We start from the raw sequence: 20,747 nt of genomic DNA, 5'->3' as shown, positions 1-20,747 counted from the left end.
AAACATACCTGTTCGTCTGCCCCCCTCCCACTTGATTTTACCGGCCCAACCAGCTTCCTCATGATGCCACTTCCTCCTAGTTGCAGGATGTCCAGCAGAAAAGTTACTCGTTTATAAGTGTGATATCTGAAGAATGGAGTGTTAGATCGGCGTTGTGGTGAACGTGTGGAGGAAATGTTGAATTCTATGTAATAAAGAATGTTCACTGACTTTAAAGTTTTGATGCTGCAGCTGAACGTGACCGAATTTGTTTGGAACCCATCTTGATGATGATGTGACATGGATGGAATACGAGGAAATAAATTGAGTGCACAGTTTCAGATGAGAGAGAGTTGAAACAAAGGGAAGCCATGACTCAGTTATTAACGTCACCTTTTGTGTTATTTAATAGTGCAGTGCAGCCGTCTCCTCCTTCAGGAACAACAGGGGAAACAGGAATCTTATCTAATCTGACATCTAAGGCATTAAAGTGTTATCGTCCATGTTACTCCACCCAGCAGGTAAAGACCAGATGAAGTTGAACCATCACCTGGACCCATGTTTGGATTTAAAGTCCAGCTGCTTCAGATACTTAAAGATAAAAGCCGATAATCCATGAGGAGAAGCAGTTTATTGTTTAATGAGGAGGTGATCAGAAAATGCCTTGCTCCTTCCTACGGTCGATATCTCTCTTCAGCTGGCAGGTGGCACACAGCGGGCAGAACATGGCTGTCATGAAGTCGCTGCACATTGACCCCTGGAAACAAATGTGGGGGGGGGGCAGAAATCCTCCAATCAGAAACAAGATCGGATCGAGACACATTTGGATTTAAAACTTTCATCGATTTAAAAACTCTTAAGAACGCAACATGAAGGATAATCAGATTGGGTAGTTCTCCTCACACCCCTCTATAATGATGTCACACCATGATGATGTCACGAGGCTTACTTCAATGTTGTATTTGGTCCTGTAGACGCTGCGGATGGGCATTCCCAGACCACACAGGCAACACTCGCCCATGTCGCTGGCAATGGAGCAGCCGAGACACGGGTAGCACAAGAAACCATAGCAACCTGAATCACAGGGGAAACAGCAGAGCATCAGGAATGAGTCTGACCCACATCGTCATCAGATCCACATCTTCATCAAGGAGGAAGGACTTCTCACAGGTGCCACAGTCATCGCAGGTGTCGCACAGGCCGGTCTGGAACTCAGATCGCTCGTATCGTCCCGGTTGGATGGTCACAGCCATGATCGGATTCTCTGAAGGGATGAGAAGAGTTTGTCACTGGGTTGGGGTGATGTCGTTGTTCTTGAGGCCGGCACTGAAGACAGTGGGTCCACAGAAGAGGAATCAGGTGATGGGGTCAGGAGGTGAAGCTTACCTGATGAGGTGAAGGACGAAGAATTGATTTCTCCCCGGCGACGGGCTGGTTTTATAGAGCAGGACTTTATTGGTGTACACGTTTGTTCCAAAGTCATCACCAAGAGTAGCCAAACCACACCCACACCGCTGCAATAAAAGTCAGCTGAACCCACTTCCTCTCTCGGTTCACATGGTGGCTTTTAAGAACATGTGAGTCATTCAGGGTAACAATTCACCCTGAAATCTAAAATACTTCCTCATAATTTCATCTAATGCATCCAAAATAATGTCACCATTGTGTTTTGATTGTTCTGTGTCCTCCTCTATTGATTAATTAAGACATGAACCGTCATGGAAACTAATTCGTTGTTGATTTTTCTATTGTTTGACCCAACTTTTGGAAAATTGTGTTGAGCTTTAGTGAAACTTATTTTATATTCAGCATTTATTTTACAGCTGTAAATGTCACTCGTTTGGATTTAAAAAAAAAAAAAAAAAAAGGACAAATCCAACCAAATTTTTGGTTTGATCCAAATTTTTTCTTTGTTAAATAATTTTCCAATCAGGAAGAAAATTTTTGGAGTAAAACTAATTTGATGCTGTAATTATTACAGGGCAATTAAAATTAAACCACACATCTCACACCAACATGAAGCTGAGATTATATAATTTGTGAAATTTGATAGAATGATTGTAAAACTGTAAAATGTAACTGAATCAACGATTCAGCTGCTGATACAGAAAGAGAACAGAACATTTGGCTCAATGTCCGACTCATGTTGGTGAATGAACCCTGTTCTTTTTTGTTATAAGTGATAAACATTTCTCTCCAAAGTCGTTTCAAACAGGCCCTAAACGCTCACCCCCCCGACCCCACCACCCTCCTGTAGTTACTTATTCTGGGAGTGGCGTCAGCCGATGAGTGGTGTGTGGACAAATCTTAAATTCAGGAGAAGGACCTTTACAGTTTTATGACCTTTTACAGCTTCCAGACATCCTCACTGGGTCGAAGAGACGGGAAATAGATGTTTTATTATCCTTGATGGGGAGGTGACGTTCCTCCCATTGGCCTGCTGGGTTGTCAGCAAGATTACACAAATCTGCTGGATGGATTTCCATGAAATTTTCCGGAAGGAGAGAACGCGCCAAATTTGAAAGCAGGTTTGATTATCAAGGCGGATCCATGAATCATTATGGAATTTTTCTTTGGCTATTGCTCCTGATCACGAAAGAACTCAAGTCATCACACGTGTGACAAGAAAATCTGAAAATATATGAAGTAAAAATTGAAGCTTTAACCCTTGAAAGCCCGAACCAGGAAATAGTTGTCAGAGAAATCCTTTTTCAGAAAATAAAGTCTAATGGAAAAGGCAAATGTCTAAAAAAAATGACAAAAAATTTGTGTATATAAGCTTTAATTTGTGTAATTATGGCTAAATCCAGGATTTTTTCACATGTAAAATGCAGATGCATGTGTCTGATTGTGTGCATCACGTCTCAAAATCCCAAAAGGCAGAGTGAATTAAATATACTGTATATTTGGCTTTAAAGCAGGTGTCAAACTCATTTTCACTGAGGGCCACATCATTGTCCTCAAAGGGCCAGATGTAACTAATAAATGTAAGTAAATGTAACTCAATGTAATGTAACATAAATGTAACTACTCCTTAATGTTAAATAACTCTAATTTACTACTTATTCAAGTTACAAACATTAGAGTTACACGGAAAAAATATCTTTGTTTGTTTCTCTATTATAACATAAATTATTTTAATTTGTCAGGTTATTAAACCCACAGAACTCCATCAATCAAGGATCAAACTATCAGTGAATGAAGAAAAATAACGTCAAACACAAGTTAGGACATTAACTTTGTTCAAAAAGTTTTTGTCAATCTTAAAATGGGATTAATTACTGCATTGTGGGAAATGTAGTTTTGCTCAAAGCACGCTTTTAACCAATTTATTAGTAGACACTCTGACCTTTTATGCTCTAACGGACTATATAAAAATGATGTGGCGGGCCACATTTGGCCCCCGGGCCTTAAGTTTGACACGTGTCATAGTAGGTCAACCATGATGTCACAGTAGGGACAGCACCTCCTCCAGAGGAGACATGAGCTTAGAACCATCGATCCTCTACATCAGGGGTCTCCAAACGTTTTCCCCTAGGGGCCACATGGAACAGTTTGGAACACAAATCGCAGTGGTGCCTAAATGTAAACATTTATTGTGTTCTGGAAAGTCGTGGGTTAAATGTACTGGTCAGAACCAAGAAGAATTGTGAACTGTTCTGGTAGTCGTCCTCGTCCTCTCACCAGAGCAGCACGGCGGCGCAGCGGTAACGCTGTGGCCTCACAGCCAGGAGGTCTGGGGTTCAAACCCCACTGAGGGCCTCTCTGTGAGGAGTTTGCATGTTCTCCACGTGTCTGGTGGGTCCAAAAACATGCGCATAGTTGAAGTTAAAATGAGAATAGGTGTGAAGGAGGGTGTGAGGACACACCTGGGGGGTCATTGTAGTGGGGATTGGTTCAAAACCTGGTTACACAAACATTTTGGTCAGTTCCTCCACCTGTGAACCCCATAAATACAAGTTCCAAAGCAGATGCAGCAGCTGAAGGTTTAGCTCAGAGAGATGAGAGGAGGAACTCAGACCTGAGGTTATGGGTTCAAATCCCACCCCTCCCTTCATTTTTCTGGATGTTTCCTGAACTACGAAGACAAATACGCCCGGAGAAAAGGTGTGAGCGTGAAGGAATCGGTAGCGTGGTGGGTTAGCCCGTAACCATTTGAGCCCCCGGTGTCACATTCAAGTCCCAACCCAGCGCTGCAGGTTCTGGATCAAAACTGTGTCTCGCAGTAACGAGGCCCGGGGGGGGCCGTGTCCCCTCCGCGTTGTGTGGACTATAGAAGGAGAGGGTTATGGAGCCCTGGGCCAGAAACGGCTGACCTTTTACTGCTTTCATGAACAAAATTTTAGATTTGTATAGGTGATGCAGCTGCCGCCAGGCGAAGAACGTTTGGATGAGGTCAGGTTTGTAGGAAATAACAGCAAAAAAGGTAGAATCACATTTTTGTGAAGAAGAACCTGTGATATGATAAAGAGAAAAAACGCTGCTGATATTTTACCATCATGACCATGAAGTAACATCTACTAGTTAACTGAATGAACAGGATGGAGACACTATTGATGAAATAGATGAGAACCTCTCTGGGATCTACAGAGAGAAAGGCCTTGGACGTTAACTTCCTGTTGGACATTAACTTCCTGTTGGACGTTAACTTCCTGTTGGACATTAACTTCCTGTTGGACATTAACTTCCTGTTGGACGTTAACTTCCTGTTGGACGTTAACTTCCTGTTGGACGTTAACTTCCTGTTGGACATTAACTTCCTGTTGGACGTTAACTTCCTGTTGGACTGACCGACCTTCTGTCGGGTCCAGGAGGCTCATAGATCTGTCTGCAGCTCTCATCAACTTCACAAAGCAAACAAGAAACCCAACTAAGTGATACTGGGGGGTCTTCTTCTGCTACTGTTCAGGGGTTTGTACCAAATGTGGAGGCGGGCCCATTCCGGCCCGCGGGCCTTAGTTTGGGGACCGCTGCTCTACATGATCCACCAGTTCCAGGATGGATCGCTGTTACGACCCAGCTTGTTAAAAAGAGTCGTAACAAGAAGAAACCGATGTTAAAGGTTTAACGTAAAAATATTTAATAAACCAGATTATTTTAATCCCTGGACGGGGTAAAGGTTTTCAAGATTAACTAAAGGGCCAAAGGATGCTGCTCAAACAAAGGAATAGAACCACAAGAGGACCGCTGGAGTCCTCTGGAAATTACAAGTAAAGTGAAAACAAAACCCACAAAGTAATCTGATTACAGTTGTACTAAAAAAGTGCTGAGCACCCCCCCCCCACTCCTAACACTAACACAATCCACAGTGACTAACTCGGCCCACTCTTCACAATGTGGTCACAAGTTTGGTTCAAACATCTCATCTCCAGGAGCAAACGAGGCAGATTGTCTGTGAAGAAACAGCCCCCCCCCCCAGGTCTGAACAGCTGAAGACGATTTGAGGACTCCCGCTCTGATTGAGGAGAACACTCTGCACCAATCAGGAGCCGGGGATGGAACAGGTGGAGTGGGCGGAGCCAGGACTGAAGGCTGGTGAAGCGTTGAGAGGAGGGAACCAAACAGAAACACACACACGCCCATGCAAACCCGTAACAATCACTAACAGTATTATTAATGATGGGGGGCCACTGTGTTTATATCAACACAAAATAATCTTTAACACAAATCTAGCTGCAGGCTTTGTCGGCTCCGCAGTTTGAACACCAAAGACATGGATGTCGGGTAGGGGGTGTCGCTAAATCCAACCTCCGCTCTGACTGCTGATAAACAATGAAACCAAAGCCTTGTTGCTGCGATGCAATACTTCCGCTACCGTTGCATTGTGGGGAATGTAGTGTTGGTGCGTGTAAAACATCAGCGGGCGGATGTGGCCTGCGGGCCATAAGCGAGCCTTGACTTTGACTTTTGTGTGCTTTAAAAGGTTAAAATACAAAAGTCCAACCGAGCTATTATTTGTGTTGCATTTGTCAAGCCTAAAGTAAGTTGTTGCTGTGGAGAACTTTCAGATTCACATTAAAATCATCCTTAAATGGCAAAAGGTCTAAGAATAAAAATTTAAAAACTCTAAGAATAAAATTATGAAAATCCACAGGTATGGGTCTTGAATGTGAAACCGAGTGCTCATTGTTATGGGCTAATGTTATGTTGCGATATGTGTGATTCTCTTTTAATAGTACAGTAAGTATTTGAATATGTATATTTTTACTATATTGTAGATGTATTTTACTGATTTTACTATTTTACTGCTTTTATTACTTTTTATACATCATTGCCAGGGGACTACAAATGAAAATTAGCCTTCTGGCTAATTCTGGCTTTTTAACCATGTATAATCATGTGTTTTATGAAATTGCATTGTCCCCTTCAAATAAACTAAACTAAACTAAACTAAACTAAACTAAACTAAACTAAACTAAACTAAACTAAACTAAACTAAGCTATGTGTCGTGATTTAATTAATTTCAAAACTTCATGCTTCAGTTTGTTGCAAATTTTGCTTTTGAAAAGTAGTGAAATGTGTAAAAAAAAAAAAAGTCTCTGGGACGTGAGTTAACGATCAGAATTCAGGTGATTTGAACTCCTTGCACCTTTCAGCCACAGGGCGGCGCTGCTTCCCACAAACTCCAACTCAGGTAGAGCGGCAGGTCACGTGACGACCCGACCGGTCTGACACCAGCCCCCACATAATGAGCAGCTGCACCTGAAATCCAGGAATGGGATGATTCTAGTTTCTTACCTGGTGTGTGTGTGCGTGTGTGTGTCTGTGTGTGTGTGTGTGTGTGTGTGTGTGTGTGCGGGGGGTGGGGGTGGGGGTGGGGCAAAGATGGGCGCGCGCTAAATGACAGTAATAATACGTTGTAAAAGGACACGTGTTTGATTTATATCAGGGCGCGAGACGGTTAAAGCAAACATCACGCTCCGTTTTTTCCTCTTTTTAACCTGTCAGCAGTTTTCATGACTTCAGTTCGAGGCTCGTGCCAAACAAACGTCAGGATTGGTTCTCATATTGATCTTTGTTGATATCTGTGGTTGCTAGGCGACCGTCTGCCCGAGGTGATATCACCGTTTTTCTGCACCTAGAATATTATGAACTCTACTTTTTTTTTTTTTTTTTTTTTAACTTTTCACTGATAAAACAAGTTCTCAAATGACTCAGATGTATAAAATAAGTCAAAAGTATAAAAAGTATAAAAAGTATAAAAATGATGTTTACCATGTTTACCAAGATAATGAAAAAAATTATAATAAGTAACGTAGTCAAAAAGTACAAATAAAAGTACTGTAGTCCTTCTGGAGTGACGCGTCTCTGACATTCTATGAGACATTAAAAGATTGATATTGATGCTTTAGCATTTCACTTTCAGCCCCCCCCCCCCCCCCCTTCCAAACAAATACCCCACAATACCCCCCTCCCGACACACCTGCCAAATCTGAAGGGTTCTCGAAAATAAACAATAAGAACGATAGCAATAAAGCAACAAGAGAGAAATCTGAAAAGACTTTTCAACAATAAACCAGCAGAAGGATAAAAGAAAAACATTTATTACAGTTAAAACATCCACGCTGAGTGACTCTTCCTCCTCGTTTTGAACACATCTTTATTTATTTCGAACCATGACTGCTCCCGAAGTTAAAAAAAACCAAAAACCAACTTTATTTCTCCTGGCTATAGATTTCTCTGATCATATGATGCTACAACTTTTACCCCAGTAGAGGATGTGCAGTTTAATTCCTCTTCCTCCTCCTCCTCCACCTCCTCCTCCTCCACCTCTCGTCAAGTTTACGGTGTTATTTCAGGGCAGCACTGATAGACATGCGCACAGCTGATGGAAGAGAAGCACATCTGCACTGACGTCACCCCCCCACCCCCCCACCTCTAAAAAAGCTGCCAATTTGAAGCTGTCCGGGATTGGGACATACCCGGTCTCTGCAATGGAGTGAGGAGGAGCAGCTCCAAGCCAAACTTCTGCTGGTGTCTGAGGTGGTATAACCCCCTCCGCGACCTCAACTCACTTTCTAAGCCCCTCTGATTCAGCAGCGAGAACACAGAGTCTAGATTATAAAGACGACAGATAGGCTGGAAATAGACCTTCTGCTGGAGGAAACCCAACACTTTGAAAAGCTGAATAGCTGCTCCCTCTCTCTCCCTCTCCCTCTCTCTCTCTTTTTTTTTTTTTTTGGGTGACAGTGTCTGCTGCCGGTCTGAAGGGAGACTCTCACAGTTCTGGAGAGGATGGCAGAGTCCAAAGGGAGATGAGAAGAGCAGAGGTTTGTGTGCGCAACCTGAGAGCTGCACACGTCTTTCGTCCCGAGCTGTTGCACAGTTTGGACCGGAGCTGACAATGAGGATGAGCACGGTAACTATGCGTGGACATTACGGACCGGGTCCTTCAGGTAGTCTCGTCTCTTAAAACCCACTCATGGAAGCAGATTACTCAGCATTGTCCGTGGGCTGTGCGGCTCATTCCTGCACAGCGAGATTTGCGCGTAAAATTCGTACTTTTTGGAAACTTTTACGCACGGGTGTTGCGTAAAGACGCGTAAGCGCAAAGTCACTTAAACTTCACGCGTCACGGCGATGTCAGGTGGCTTATTTGGACTCAACAGCCCCACCGGGGGTGGTGGTGGTGGTGGTGGTAGGGGGGTGGGTGGGTGGAGTGAGGGGGGGTTGTGTTTGAGGTACCGGTGTAATGCACACGGGCCGCCTGCCAACTGTCTGGGTCAGAGTGGCCAAGTAAGTAGCGCTCTCTGTCTGGAGAGCCGGAGCTGAAGAAACCCACGCAAAGTCTCACATCCAGACTCTGTCATCAGTTTGGAGTCACGCTCAGTGGATCCCGTCCGTCCATCACCGGTTCCGGTGACGTTTTGAACACGCTGTTTGTGGGAATGACACCAAACCGTTAGGACTGTCTGGTTTTAATGGCACCACGGAGGTTCATGTGAAATCAGTGCTAAAAAAGTCAAATGAGGATAGAAATGATGAGGGTCCTTCTCCAATGTCAAACTTTTCTGCTCGATTTTTCATTCATTTACCAGCATATAAGCTTCAAATCAGACCTGAATGGACTGAGAAAATCAATGAGCGATTATTTCTGATTATTTCTGATAATCAATTGTTTTCAGTCATAAAAAAAAGAAGAAGCCCAGATCCAAACTGATGGATGTCAGGATTTGCTCCTTATTCTTGTTGTTGCGTCACTTTAAACATTCTAAAGGTAAAACCAGCATTCGGAAGATCCATGTTGACGTTTTTTCTACTTTGTCGTCAAAAACGGTTCGTTTTAATTGCTTTACTCAGATGCATCATTTATTTTTGGACCAGGGGTCTTATTTAAAAAGTTACAGCTGTTCATCCAAATGTAACAAGTTCAGTTTTTAATGATGTAAAATATCTAGAATCAGTTAATTGATTACGAGGCCCTTCAAAGCTCTGATTGATTCCCTTCACAGGAATGCAGATGGATCGGTCGAGACAAGTTTCCAATATAGAGCTTCCTGTGTGGAGTTACACCTGAGAGCGACTGTGTCTGATGGATTACGGTGTTTTCTTGGAGCTGCTGACATGAACTGAGAGGCCTGGCCGAGATGCGGACGTGCTCGCCTTCAGGACAGATCTGAGACCCGGACGAGCCTTCGAGCAGCGCTAGAACATTAACGTGAAGGAGCGAACCATGGACTCGTTAGCGATCGTGTGCTTCTAACCCATTCTCAGCACCCTCTACCCCCTCACCCCATGTCCCAGCTGCCCCTGAATGATGGAAATTTTGTGGAAGACGCTGACTTGGACTCTGAGCCTGGTGGTGATGGCTGCCTCTGAGTTTCAAAGCATCAACAGACTTTCACACAACTCTCAAGGTATGTCGGCTGGGCGGGAGGATGGTGTGTGGTAAGTGAAGGTGTGTTCACGTCCTCCTCTTGTTTCTCCTTCTGTTCTTTCTCCTGTAAAAAAGAGGAGTTCCTGTCCTACCTGCAGCACTACCAGCTGACTGTCCCGGTGCGGGTGGACGAGAACGGGGAGTTCCTCAGCTACACTGTGAAGCACCACCGGCCGGGCCGAAGGAGACGGGGGGTGGGGGATCCCGTGACGGGACAGGCTCCTCCATTAGACCCCCAGCTGTTCTACAGACTGTCAGCCTACGGAAAGCACTTTCACTTGAACTTGACGCTCACCCCCCACTTGCTGTCGAAACATTTTGCGGTGGAGTATTGGGGCAAAGAAGGGCTGGAGTGGCGTCATAGCGTGGCAGATAACTGCCACTACGTGGGATTCTTGCAAAATCAGCGCAGCACGACCAGAGTGGCGCTCAGCAACTGCAAAGGCCTGGTGAGTAGAAAGTGTGGTTGGATTCTCACGAGGCTCGAGTGGATGTGAAGAACCTGTTGGATGAAACATGGCCTTTACACATGTAGGAGTGGAGGTAGATAAAGGGATGGATTTAGGGATTTGTCGGCTCTACACTTTCATCCGAGCTGGTCGTTTTAGTAGAAAATGCTCAAAAACTGCCACGCAGGTAGACTAATAATGATGTCACACATGCATTTTGATACCAGCAGGATAAGGAGCTCCAAAGGCTTCACCAAACACACACAAGACCTCCGTTTAGTTCACACGGCTAACCTCAGATAAACCCTGGTAGTGATGTCAGAGAGCTAATATATACGTAGCCTGCGCTGCTCTCAGGGCAGCCGGTCTTTCAGGGGATTAAACCAATTGTAGTTTGCTTAACAGAATCTTGGCTTCCGTCCATTTGGCACGCCGAGTCTGCAGGCAGCTTGGAGTGAGCCGATGCTCACGGAGAGAAATCATCTCGCCGATCTGCTGGCGATGAGCAGCGGAGGCTTTTCTTTCTCTTTGTGTGTTAAATATCAGGCTTTGCCCCTCACATTTTGAAAAGCCTCTGTAGTTTAGATTTCTTCTTCTCTGTCCAAACCATAGACGTGACTCTTGAACGCTACCACAATGCGTCTGATTATCCCGCCTAAGCTCACAGTTCTTAGGATTTTATCAACAGACAGCGTGAATGTCCAGCCTGTCTTCACTAGTAAAGAGAAACTTGATGACTTTATAATAATGTCAACCCTCCTGGGTTCAGAAAGACTCTAAAGAAGGGGAAAGAAAAAGGATTTTGCCTCTCATTGGCAAATGTAATCATGTGGAGAAAAACAAGTAGCCAAATGTGTTGGCAAGACCTACAGAGAGTGTCATAAATCGAATTAGTGTTTGCCCTTTTTTCTAACAGCACCAAAAATGGACAAAACTGTGTCTGCACGTTAATGTAATCAGCTGTCTGGACAGTTTGCCATCTTGACATCACACACTATTAAATCCCCCGACTCGAATATGTTTGTGTGCTGGTGTGATGTGTGGCTAATTACTTTCAGAGGAGGTTTTTACTGAGCCAAGCCAGCATTTTCTCTGCGTTTATGCGCCGTGAAGGGTTTTGAAGGACTGAGAACAACCTTGTTAATGCTGGTCATGATCTAATTGATTGGTAGGGGTTCTTAAATTTGACTGTAGGCTATCAATTATTGGGGTATATCTACTAAAAGATGACACCATTAGGAAGAGGAGAGTGTGTTAGCTTTTAAAGGGATGGTCAACGTTTTATTAATACACTCCAACAAGTTGGGAAGCTTGTAATAGACGTAGCAGAGACAAGATCCCGATTATTTAATTTCTATAATCCAAAAATGCAGAATCCTACATTTCCCACAATACATCTCCCCTTGGATCCAAACAAAGAGAATTTTTACCTTCTTTCTAATCGCTGGATAAAGATTTTTTCTGCCATTTTTTTTTGGTAACAATTGATTTTCACAAACGGTTGTTGAGGTGTGAGACGTGGCTCAGGTAAGTCAATCAGTAGAAAGAAATTCTGCAAGCGCTGCTGAGCTTGGTCGCCATATCCAGGTGTCCACTGACTCTATCTGGCTTATCTGCCACTCTCTCTTTGTCTCTCTCTTTCTCTTACCCTGTCCTTATCTTCTTTGTATTTCTTTTCCACTCAAATGGTCAAGGCCACCCAAAAGAGTCTGGGTCCTGCCTGGAGTTTCTTCCTCAATGTGAGTGTGTTAGCTTTTAAAGGGATGGTCAATGTTTATGCTTGTTCTGGAGGGTTCTGTTGGGTTTTTCTGTCTGTTAAAGCGCTTTGAAATGTTTAAAACTTGATTGATTGATTGATTGATTGATTGAGTGTCAACTATTGTCCGGTATATGTCAGTCTTTTGCTATCTGGTCTATTCCTCACACCTCCTCAAATAGAAGTGCAGAATTTTTTGCACACTTTAAAAATCTTGCAAATCTAAAAGGTAATACTGGATCTTTAATTTGGAGCTGCATTTAAATGGGTTCTTTCTTGACCCACATCCCATTCTTCCACATAGTTTTATGGCCCTATCCTGTAGTTTTTAGGTCATCCTGCTAACAAATAACCCAAATAACCAACCAGCCAATGGTCATGAGTGAAAACTAATCTCCTTTTTGCGGTCTGAACAGGAGGTGTTGCTTTATGGCTTCACAACCACGTGTGCTTTGAGTTTGTAACCTGTCTTCTTTCATTGCTTCTCTCTTCCAACAAGCACGGCGTTATAACAACAGAGGAAGACCAGTATTTGATAGAACCATTAAAGAACACCTCCAGCGAATGGAACCTGGAAGAAGCACAGCAACATGTTATTTATAAAATGTCTGCCATTCCCTCACCGCAAGAGCCAAGCCAGGAGTTCAGCTGTGGCATTTCAGGTTGGTGAACCTCCATCTGGGTTGGACTCTGTGTGGGTGGGACTGACGTAAAGGAAGAACTATACATAGCAAGTTAGAGGAAGTGCTGGTTTGGTTCTAGGCCCAGGTTCTGGTAGACATGACCGGGCCTCGTGTGCTATAGTTGCTCCCAGGCCTGGACACCTTTCAACCTGTTAGAAAAAGTCTCACTCCAGCTTTCATAAAAGGCCCTTCATAGCGCTAAGAGCACCCGGCTCTGACTTTTATTGAAATACAAATCCTATTTATAGAACCAACAATCATGTTCAGCTTTGAGAAAGCAACGGCATCAAAACACCGCGTCTGCGGAGATATGACGAATTGGAAAAAAGCACCAGGTGGATATTTAGGTATTTGGGCCAAGGTCTTATAAGAAACAGCAAAGACAGGAAGCTAGCATGCCCTAACATGTACCATCTTATGGCTTTTTCCCAGAGCATCTGGGTCATAAAGCAAAAGGCTTTAGCTGCAAAGTTCAAAGGGGCAGATTCCCCTTCGTGCATCTCCTCCACGCAAACCGGCTCTACCTCCAACATCATCATCATCATCCTGACTCGTGTCGTAAGTCACCGTTACGCTGTCGCTCACAGATCATGTTAAAGCCAGCGCACCTTGCCAGTTCGACACACCTTCCTCTGTCCGGTCGTCTCCTGGACACCAAAACGACAGCGAGAAGTCAAACGGCGCCCACAGACGGAGGCGATCCGTCAGCAGCGAGCGCTTCGTGGAGACGCTGGTGGTCGCCGATAAAATGATGGTGGGTTACCACGGACGTAAAGACATCGAGCACTACATCCTGTCAGTGATGAATATTGTAAGTTTGATCCTTCTTTGTGTTTTCTTATTGTTGTTAAAGCACGCTTTACCAATGCTGTGATGGTTTTAAAACCAGCCGTCGCCACACGTGGACACAATTTGTCTGACTTTGTGTCTTTTCTTCTTTTCTGGAGGTCAGGTTGCCAAACTTTACCGTGATGCCAGTCTAGGAAATGTTGTCAACATTATTGTGACCCGGCTGATTGTTCTGACTGAAGATCAGGTGAAGAAGAACTTCATTTATGTGCATGTTTATACAACCTTATATACAGTATTTGAATGTATGGTTGAAAAACGAGTCACCGATGCGTCCTCACTGTATTCAGGGTATACTGCATTATCAGCTGCTTTACTATTGATAAACTCATTACAATCATGCAATTAAATGTATTTTACAGACTTCAGTACAACTTCCCCAAAACCTTCTCCTCCAGCTTGTGTTCTTTCCACATCTCCAGCTTTTTAACAGTCTTTGTTCTACTCCCTCTCCGACTAATCTAACTCTTCCTGCTATAAATGCTTTTACCATTTTCTGCAAATGCATCTTCTCTTAAATCAAATCCAAAAACTTTTTCCTCTGACCTCCCCCTCTTATCCCAGTCTTTCATCCAGATGATGGTTCTGCTTTGGCGGCACAGTTGCTCCTAAGTTCTACCTGTCAACACGTTTACTTAGGTTTTACTTTCATGGATTTGGAGCATCAGCATTTTTTCCTCATACACAAATAGATGAATATCTCTTCATAATGAAGTAGAGGTATACAGTGCAACGGGACATGACAGGATGTGATACACGACGATAATATACAACACGATACAATGATATGATACGATAAAATACGATACAACAACGAAAGGACACAACAATAAGACAAGACACGACATGATACAACACGACATGATATGATCCAATACGATATGATATGATACGATTAAACACGACAATATGATACAATACGACATAATGTTGCGATACGATACAATACGACACGATACGATGATGCGATACAATATGACACAATGTTGCGATACGATACAATACGATACGATGATGCAATATAATACGACATGTTGCAATACAATGCGACACGATATGATGATACAATTCAATACGACACAATGTTATAACACGATACGATACGACACAATACCATACGCGATGAGATTACGAGACAATATGATATAATGTGATGTAATAGAAGCCAAAGAAACAGTGAAAGACGACATGATGGAATGCAATCCTAAATAACTGGAAACAGTGCAATATTACATGACACCCGGCAGGATAATATGACACATTAAGCTATTATGCACTGGCGACATGTCCGGAGCTTACCCCGCCTCTCGCCTGTAGTCAGCTGGGGTCGGTTCCGACAATGCCTGTGACCCGCCAAGAGGAAAAGCAACTGTAGACCAGACGATTATAGTCTACAAGAAAATTGACGGATGGAAATAAATTATTATGACATGATATCAATCAATACAATGCAGCACACCAACTGATGCTAGGGGTTCCAACATAATATGACATTACGCAACTTAGTTTGACAAAGTGTTTTCAGTCATATGTAGGTAAAAATAGGGAAAAGAACACATCAAATCTATTGACTAAAACAAAATGAGTTACTGCAGCAATCACAGAGACATATAAAGAAAAACTAACTGAAAAGGAATGGAATGAGATGAAAAGGGGGAAAAAAACTATGTGATCCTGTATCGTACTGAAACTAACTGCGATGTGGTATTTTGTATGTCTTCTTCAGCCCAACCTGGAGATCAACCATCATGCTGACAAGTCCCTGGACAGTTTCTGTAAGTGGCAGAAGTCCATCCTGTCACATCACGGCGATGGAAACAGCATCCCTGAAAATGGGATGGCTCATCATGACAACGCTGTTCTCATCACCCGGTAAGTGTAGACCCCCATCTTTGGGGCGTGGACCACATTTTGCTTTCTAACCAGAGTAAGTATCCTTAACTCACGAGAAGACAATTGTATTTCTAAGCTGAGAGTTTGTTTAGGTGTTTGTGTTTCTAGGAGACCGGCATCACAACTCAAACGTCATCATGTGTTCAAACTCTACCTGTGACTGCAAACGCCCATGGGAATAAAGATGTTAACTCTAAATACAAAATGTGTTTCCTCAAATGGAGTTTACGTCATGGGTGTTACCAAAACAGTAAACCTCTGTCATTACCTGGAATAAGCGTCATTGTTGCCAGTACTTGTGTTTTGGCCTCGTAACCTAGCAGCTGCTTTTGTCAAGAGAGAGGATGGTGTTCTGTGATTGACACGAGCTAAAGCCAAGCTTTTAGGCCTCTGTACAGACACAGACCTTCTATCATTAGCGTGTTCTTGTATGTCGTTTGTCAGCAGATAATCTAGCTCCTTCAGTTCCTGGTGTTATTCTTGGTTTTAGCTTCACTGTGGAGTGGACCATCGCTTAAAACTAGAGTCTAGCTAGTCCAAGGACTAGCTAGACTCTCGATAGTCCAAAGACTACCGAGAGTCTAGATAGTCCAAATTACGTCTTTCTTCAAATTACGTCTTTCTTTACAACTAATGAACAATTTATTTTCACGTTTCTTTAACACTGCCGGCAGGGTTGTCTAATATGGCCTGTCCGAAAAATATGATCAACTATTAAAGCCGGGTTAGTTATTCGTTTTGTTTGTAAGCTTCATCAGTGAAGCCAAAATCTTCCAAAATGACAGACAGCGGTTTTTTTTTAGGTCTAATGTATTTCTGATGAGATGCATTTGTTGGCTCAGTGTTTGATCTATTATCATCCATTGAGGCCTTGCTTGCACTTTTGCTTTGAGTGAATGCAGTTCACAAGCCCAGGCGTAGGGGAAACTATCAGTTTACGTAGGAGCGAGATTATTTACCTTTGGTGGAGGTTTATCTCTGGCAGTATTATATGTAAATTTAGTTAACTGACACCTGGCTGAAACTCAAGTAGTGGCTTCATGGTGACGCTAAAGAAAGGAAAAGCACCAGGTAGGAGCTGCTGATGACGTGATGTCAGCGCCGCCACCCGAATTCAGCACAAATGTAATATTTCTGCTTTGAAGATAAAGAAATAAAATTTTTGCTACTTGATGGGAGAATCACTGCACAACTACCTGGCATATGCACCTGGTGTTTCATCACCATAAAGCTCTTACATCATCACTGTCTAAAAATACCAATTGTGTTCATTCCCCGCCTCTGTAGACTTGTCAGTGCTATTATTCCCATTGACGTTGCTGTTGAGCAAAATGTACCTCAGTGATAAATGAAAGTAGAGTAAATATAGTATTAGAGGGTAAAAACAAATCAAACGCAGGCGAGAGATGATGAGATAATGAGCCGTGGGCAGGATCTGAGCTCAGAGATGCTAATATTAGAGATAGAATAAAAAGCTGATGGCCGACACCCTCAGTAACCGCCATGTCTGGAGGAGCGCTCTGACATTCCTTACGATGGTGGAATGCAGTTAAAAAGCTTCAGTGTGATTATTAAGATGCTTGCAGCAGTCAGCTCAAGTTATTTATGTCACAGTTTTGACAGCCCATTAATTGACAGGTAAATTAATTGTCAATTTTTATACTATTAATTCATTTTTTAATGTACTTCTTCAACAAATTACAAAACATGGTCAGGTTCCAGCTATTCTAATGGAAGGGTGATAAGTTTCTGCTAACTGGACACCTGCTGTAGTATTGGTCGGACAAAATAAGATATTTAGAACTGGTTTACATATAAATGCTATATGGAGTTTATTATTTATCACCTGTTTTCAATTAATCAAATGACAGCAGTTGAAATAGGTCAATATAATTTATATCACGACCTCAAAAGTCTCAAACCCAATGCTAGCTTTACCCTTAATGATTCAAGGACAAACATCTTTGTTACTTCGTAGAGTCTTTAGCGGCTATAACCTGCTGCAAACATGATGCATATCCAGACAACAGCTCCTAGCAGTGTTCATGAGGAATCTTTATCCCATTCCTCACGGCCTCCACTTCTGGAACATTCTTGGTTTTACCTGCAGCATCAAGTCAGGCGGCTCTGGTGGATTTTTAGGTTTGCTTGGTAAAATCCTTGGGGAAAATCCAATGACAGTCACGCATTAGTCCTCCTACAGACATAAAAATGAATAAATTGGTAGGTAGTCTTAAATTGTTATAATTACTTTCTGACAAATATAATCTTATAATTACTGAGACCTTCATGCTTTGTTTCAACCGGGGTCGCTTCTTTGTCTGATACATTTTGAGAGGGGAAATTAGGGAAATAAATCCAAACAAAAAGACGTCCTGAAGGAGGTCACAATTGTGCCTCTCTGGTCTGGAGCTGCTCCACTAGGATGGAGGAAGAGTGGGAGTGAAAGGTGGGAGAGGAAGAGTTTAATGGGGACAGAGGGGGGGAAAGGGAATGGAATTAAATTTGCCATGCCCTTGCTTTTAATAGATTAAAAGCTTTAGGAATGATTGGATCATTCATTTGAAAATGTATGATGTGTTCTTTGAGTGCTTTTTTTCCCCTACGGTCTATTGGATTACCTGAATGTGGGAAAACGGCACGAGGCCTCGCGGTTCTAGCCAGGTAACGCTTTGCTAGGACCCAACCTGCACAGCGTCATTAGGTGCAAGCATTTTGTAAAGGTTGTGATTATAAATTTGTAGATACATGAACGTACAGTGAATGTAAAATGTTGATTTGTGTTCTTTCCTCTTGTAGGTATGACATCTGCACCTACAAGAACAAACCCTGCGGTACCTTAGGTGAGTGGGTCGCAGCAGGCGAAGATTTATGCATCTTAACATGTGCTTTCTTGCCAAATTGGTCATCTTAGCTGATGATGTGATTCTCTCGCTTAGGGGTTCATTTGTGTCTTTTTCTTCCCCCCCCCCCCCCCTCTGGAGAGGTTTTCATTTTCACATTCAGCCTTGTCCTCAGACAAACTTTATTTAGCAACCTTTGCCTTGGTCTCCCTCGGAAAATACCACAAAGCTCCTCCTGCGAGACATAATGAGAAGGATGTATTAGCTTGTGTCATTATACCTCCTTGGTAACTCCTTCCTTTTGTCTGTCGGACCCGGACCGTCGGGATCAATGCCGGCTTCATACCAAAAAAAAACAAAAACCAACTCCACTTTTTACCTCAGTTTGTCTGACATGTTTGCACTTCCATCGGGGGTTGAGACAGAAAGGAAAAGGTATGCGTTGGGAAAGCCGAAGTGGGGGGACGGCGAAGAGGAGGAGGAGATGACGAAGAAGAGGAGGAGTTGAAGGGAAAATGGAAGGGGAAAAGGACAATTACAGGGAGTGTGAGAGTATACAGGAGACGGTGATACGCTGGTTGTGGTGGTATTTGGGGTGGAAAAAGGACAGCAAGCAGTGGCAGAGACCACCCCCCACCTCATCCTCCTCCTACTCCTCCTCTCTCCTCCTCAACCCCAAACATCCGACCCACCCAGCCCCTCTCGCCCCATCTTATCTTTGTCAAGGCCCTGCAGGCACCACAGTATATCTTGAAGGTAATATTGTGACTTCAGGGGTGGTTTGACAGATTGACCGCATTCGTCACATTCCCCGGTCGCTTTAATTGCCCTGGCATCTGCTCGGCTTCCTCGTTGTCTCAACCCCCACCTCCCCCCGTTGTCCTCTTCTCCTCCCCTCCTCTCCTCCCTCCTCCTTCTCTTAGGGGATCATGCTCTGGGGTCAGATCGCTGGCCTTTAGGGTCGTGGAGTAATCACGGGGCTGGAGATAATCCACAGTCCACCCCGGCGCTGAGAAAACAACATGGTTGTGTGTTTGCGCTCATGCACGGCCCACTTTGCTCGCTCTCACACACACACACACACACACACACACACACACACACACACACACACACACACACACACACACACACACACACACACACACACACACACACACACACACACACACACACACACACACACACACACACACACACACACACACACACATTCTTAAAGTAATCGCAGAGTAGCCACCCTCCTTCCTTCACCTCCCTCTCCTCCTTCCTTTCTTCACCTCCAGGCTCCCTCTTTCCCTGCAGTAATGGTTTCAGTGGCCTCCTGATTTGCGAGTCTATTCTTGTTCAGCCTCTTAGTAAAGAGGATACAAAAGCCACGCCACTTTCAGCAGGGAGGCGCGGAGTTCACACAAAATATACAGAAGCAGCGCTGACCAACAAAATGTGACAGACGTGGCTACAAGTGCAAATGCAGGTGCGTCCGTCAAGGTCACATCTTGCACAGATTTCCGAGCGTTTTCCAGGCCCAACTCGGTTCGTGCTCGCAAAACAATCTCAGATCGATTCAAAAGGATGCAATCTGAGGCAAATAAACATGTTTTTATTTGCACAGGTTAAGAGATACGTGTCCGTTCTTTGTCGTTCCAGTTGAAACCCTTAGTGCACATTGAGATGAGTTGGTGCAAACACAAAGTGCAATATTTAAAGAATCCATCATGATGTTATGTCAGGTATCTCAAGCATCAGAAATTTCAGAATACATTTGAAATAACCCTCTTCTCCTCCAGCCATGTTGCCCATGCAATGACCTGGCGTCTTATCCAGGGTCGACCCCTCTTTTCTCCCCTTGGGATAGACTGATATAGACCCTAGAAGTGGATGTAGATGAGACGATTACGATAGTCTCATCTAGAAAAAAGAAAACGGGTACATGAGAATACATTTGAAATCTCTTTTTCCCAGAATTTCGTATTATTTTGGCTAAAATTTAGTTTTTTTTATGACGTGAACCCCACATATTATATACACCTCTGCTATAGTGTCAGTTTTTAGAACGTCTCAGCGAATGAAACAAAACTTTATGCATGATGCAATACAACAAGCATAAATGAGTCGCCTGCTATGAACAACGTAGCTAAGCCTTTCCTCTACTAACACTCAATGCTGCACATCCCCCAACACACACACACACGCACACACACACACACACACACACACACACACACACACACACACACACACACACACACCTGCTTAGCGCTGTCATACGATCCACTCTCCACTCACCTGTAGATGCAATCTGTGAAGAATTGCCTCCTGTCTCCTAATCTGACCTGTCAGGCTTTAGAAAAAAAGGACCTGCGACACCTGGATTGCTGAAAGGTTTTAAATTTAAACGGACTCTCTTCTCCCTT

At 43.5% G+C, this 20,747-nt stretch overlaps 2 protein-coding genes across 3 annotated transcripts in view; one reads left to right on the top strand and one right to left on the bottom strand.

Moving 5' to 3' along the window:
* Window positions 1-355: 355 nt before the first annotated feature.
* Window positions 356-1,715, bottom strand: LOC137608817 (placenta-specific gene 8 protein-like). The gene is made up of 4 exons (XM_068335398.1): window positions 1,366-1,715; window positions 1,148-1,243; window positions 929-1,053; window positions 356-736 (listed from the first exon to the last, which is right to left on the bottom strand). Exons 1-4 carry the CDS (start codon window positions 1,460-1,462, stop codon window positions 632-634), a joined length of 423 nt encoding a protein of 140 aa, XP_068191499.1. The 5' UTR covers window positions 1,463-1,715; the 3' UTR covers window positions 356-631.
* A 6,217-nt stretch (window positions 1,716-7,932) lies between these two features.
* Window positions 7,933-20,747, top strand: part of adamts6 (ADAM metallopeptidase with thrombospondin type 1 motif, 6) — a 50,044-nt gene continuing 37,229 nt past the window's right edge. Inside the window, exons 1-8 of one of the 2 annotated variants that reach the window (XM_068334694.1) lie at window positions 7,933-8,339; window positions 9,433-9,837; window positions 9,933-10,306; window positions 12,562-12,724; window positions 13,333-13,556; window positions 13,698-13,781; window positions 15,321-15,466; window positions 18,287-18,330. In XM_068334694.1, the coding sequence (XP_068190795.1) occupies window positions 9,735-9,837; window positions 9,933-10,306; window positions 12,562-12,724; window positions 13,333-13,556; window positions 13,698-13,781; window positions 15,321-15,466; window positions 18,287-18,330 (1,138 nt within the window). In that variant the 5' untranslated portion in view covers window positions 7,933-8,339; window positions 9,433-9,734. Of the gene's footprint in view, window positions 8,340-9,133; window positions 9,257-9,432; window positions 9,838-9,932; window positions 10,307-12,561; window positions 12,725-13,332; window positions 13,557-13,697; window positions 13,782-15,320; window positions 15,467-18,286; window positions 18,331-20,747 lie in introns of those variants that run through there. The other variant, XM_068334696.1, reaches the window with a different exon arrangement.

The sequence above is a fragment of the Antennarius striatus genome, chromosome 15 (assembly GCF_040054535.1).
Source record: "Antennarius striatus isolate MH-2024 chromosome 15, ASM4005453v1, whole genome shotgun sequence".
Taxonomy (NCBI): domain Eukaryota; kingdom Metazoa; phylum Chordata; class Actinopteri; order Lophiiformes; family Antennariidae; genus Antennarius; species Antennarius striatus.
The sequence above is the reverse complement of the archived record's forward strand: the minus strand, read 5'-3'. Positions and strand labels throughout refer to the sequence as shown.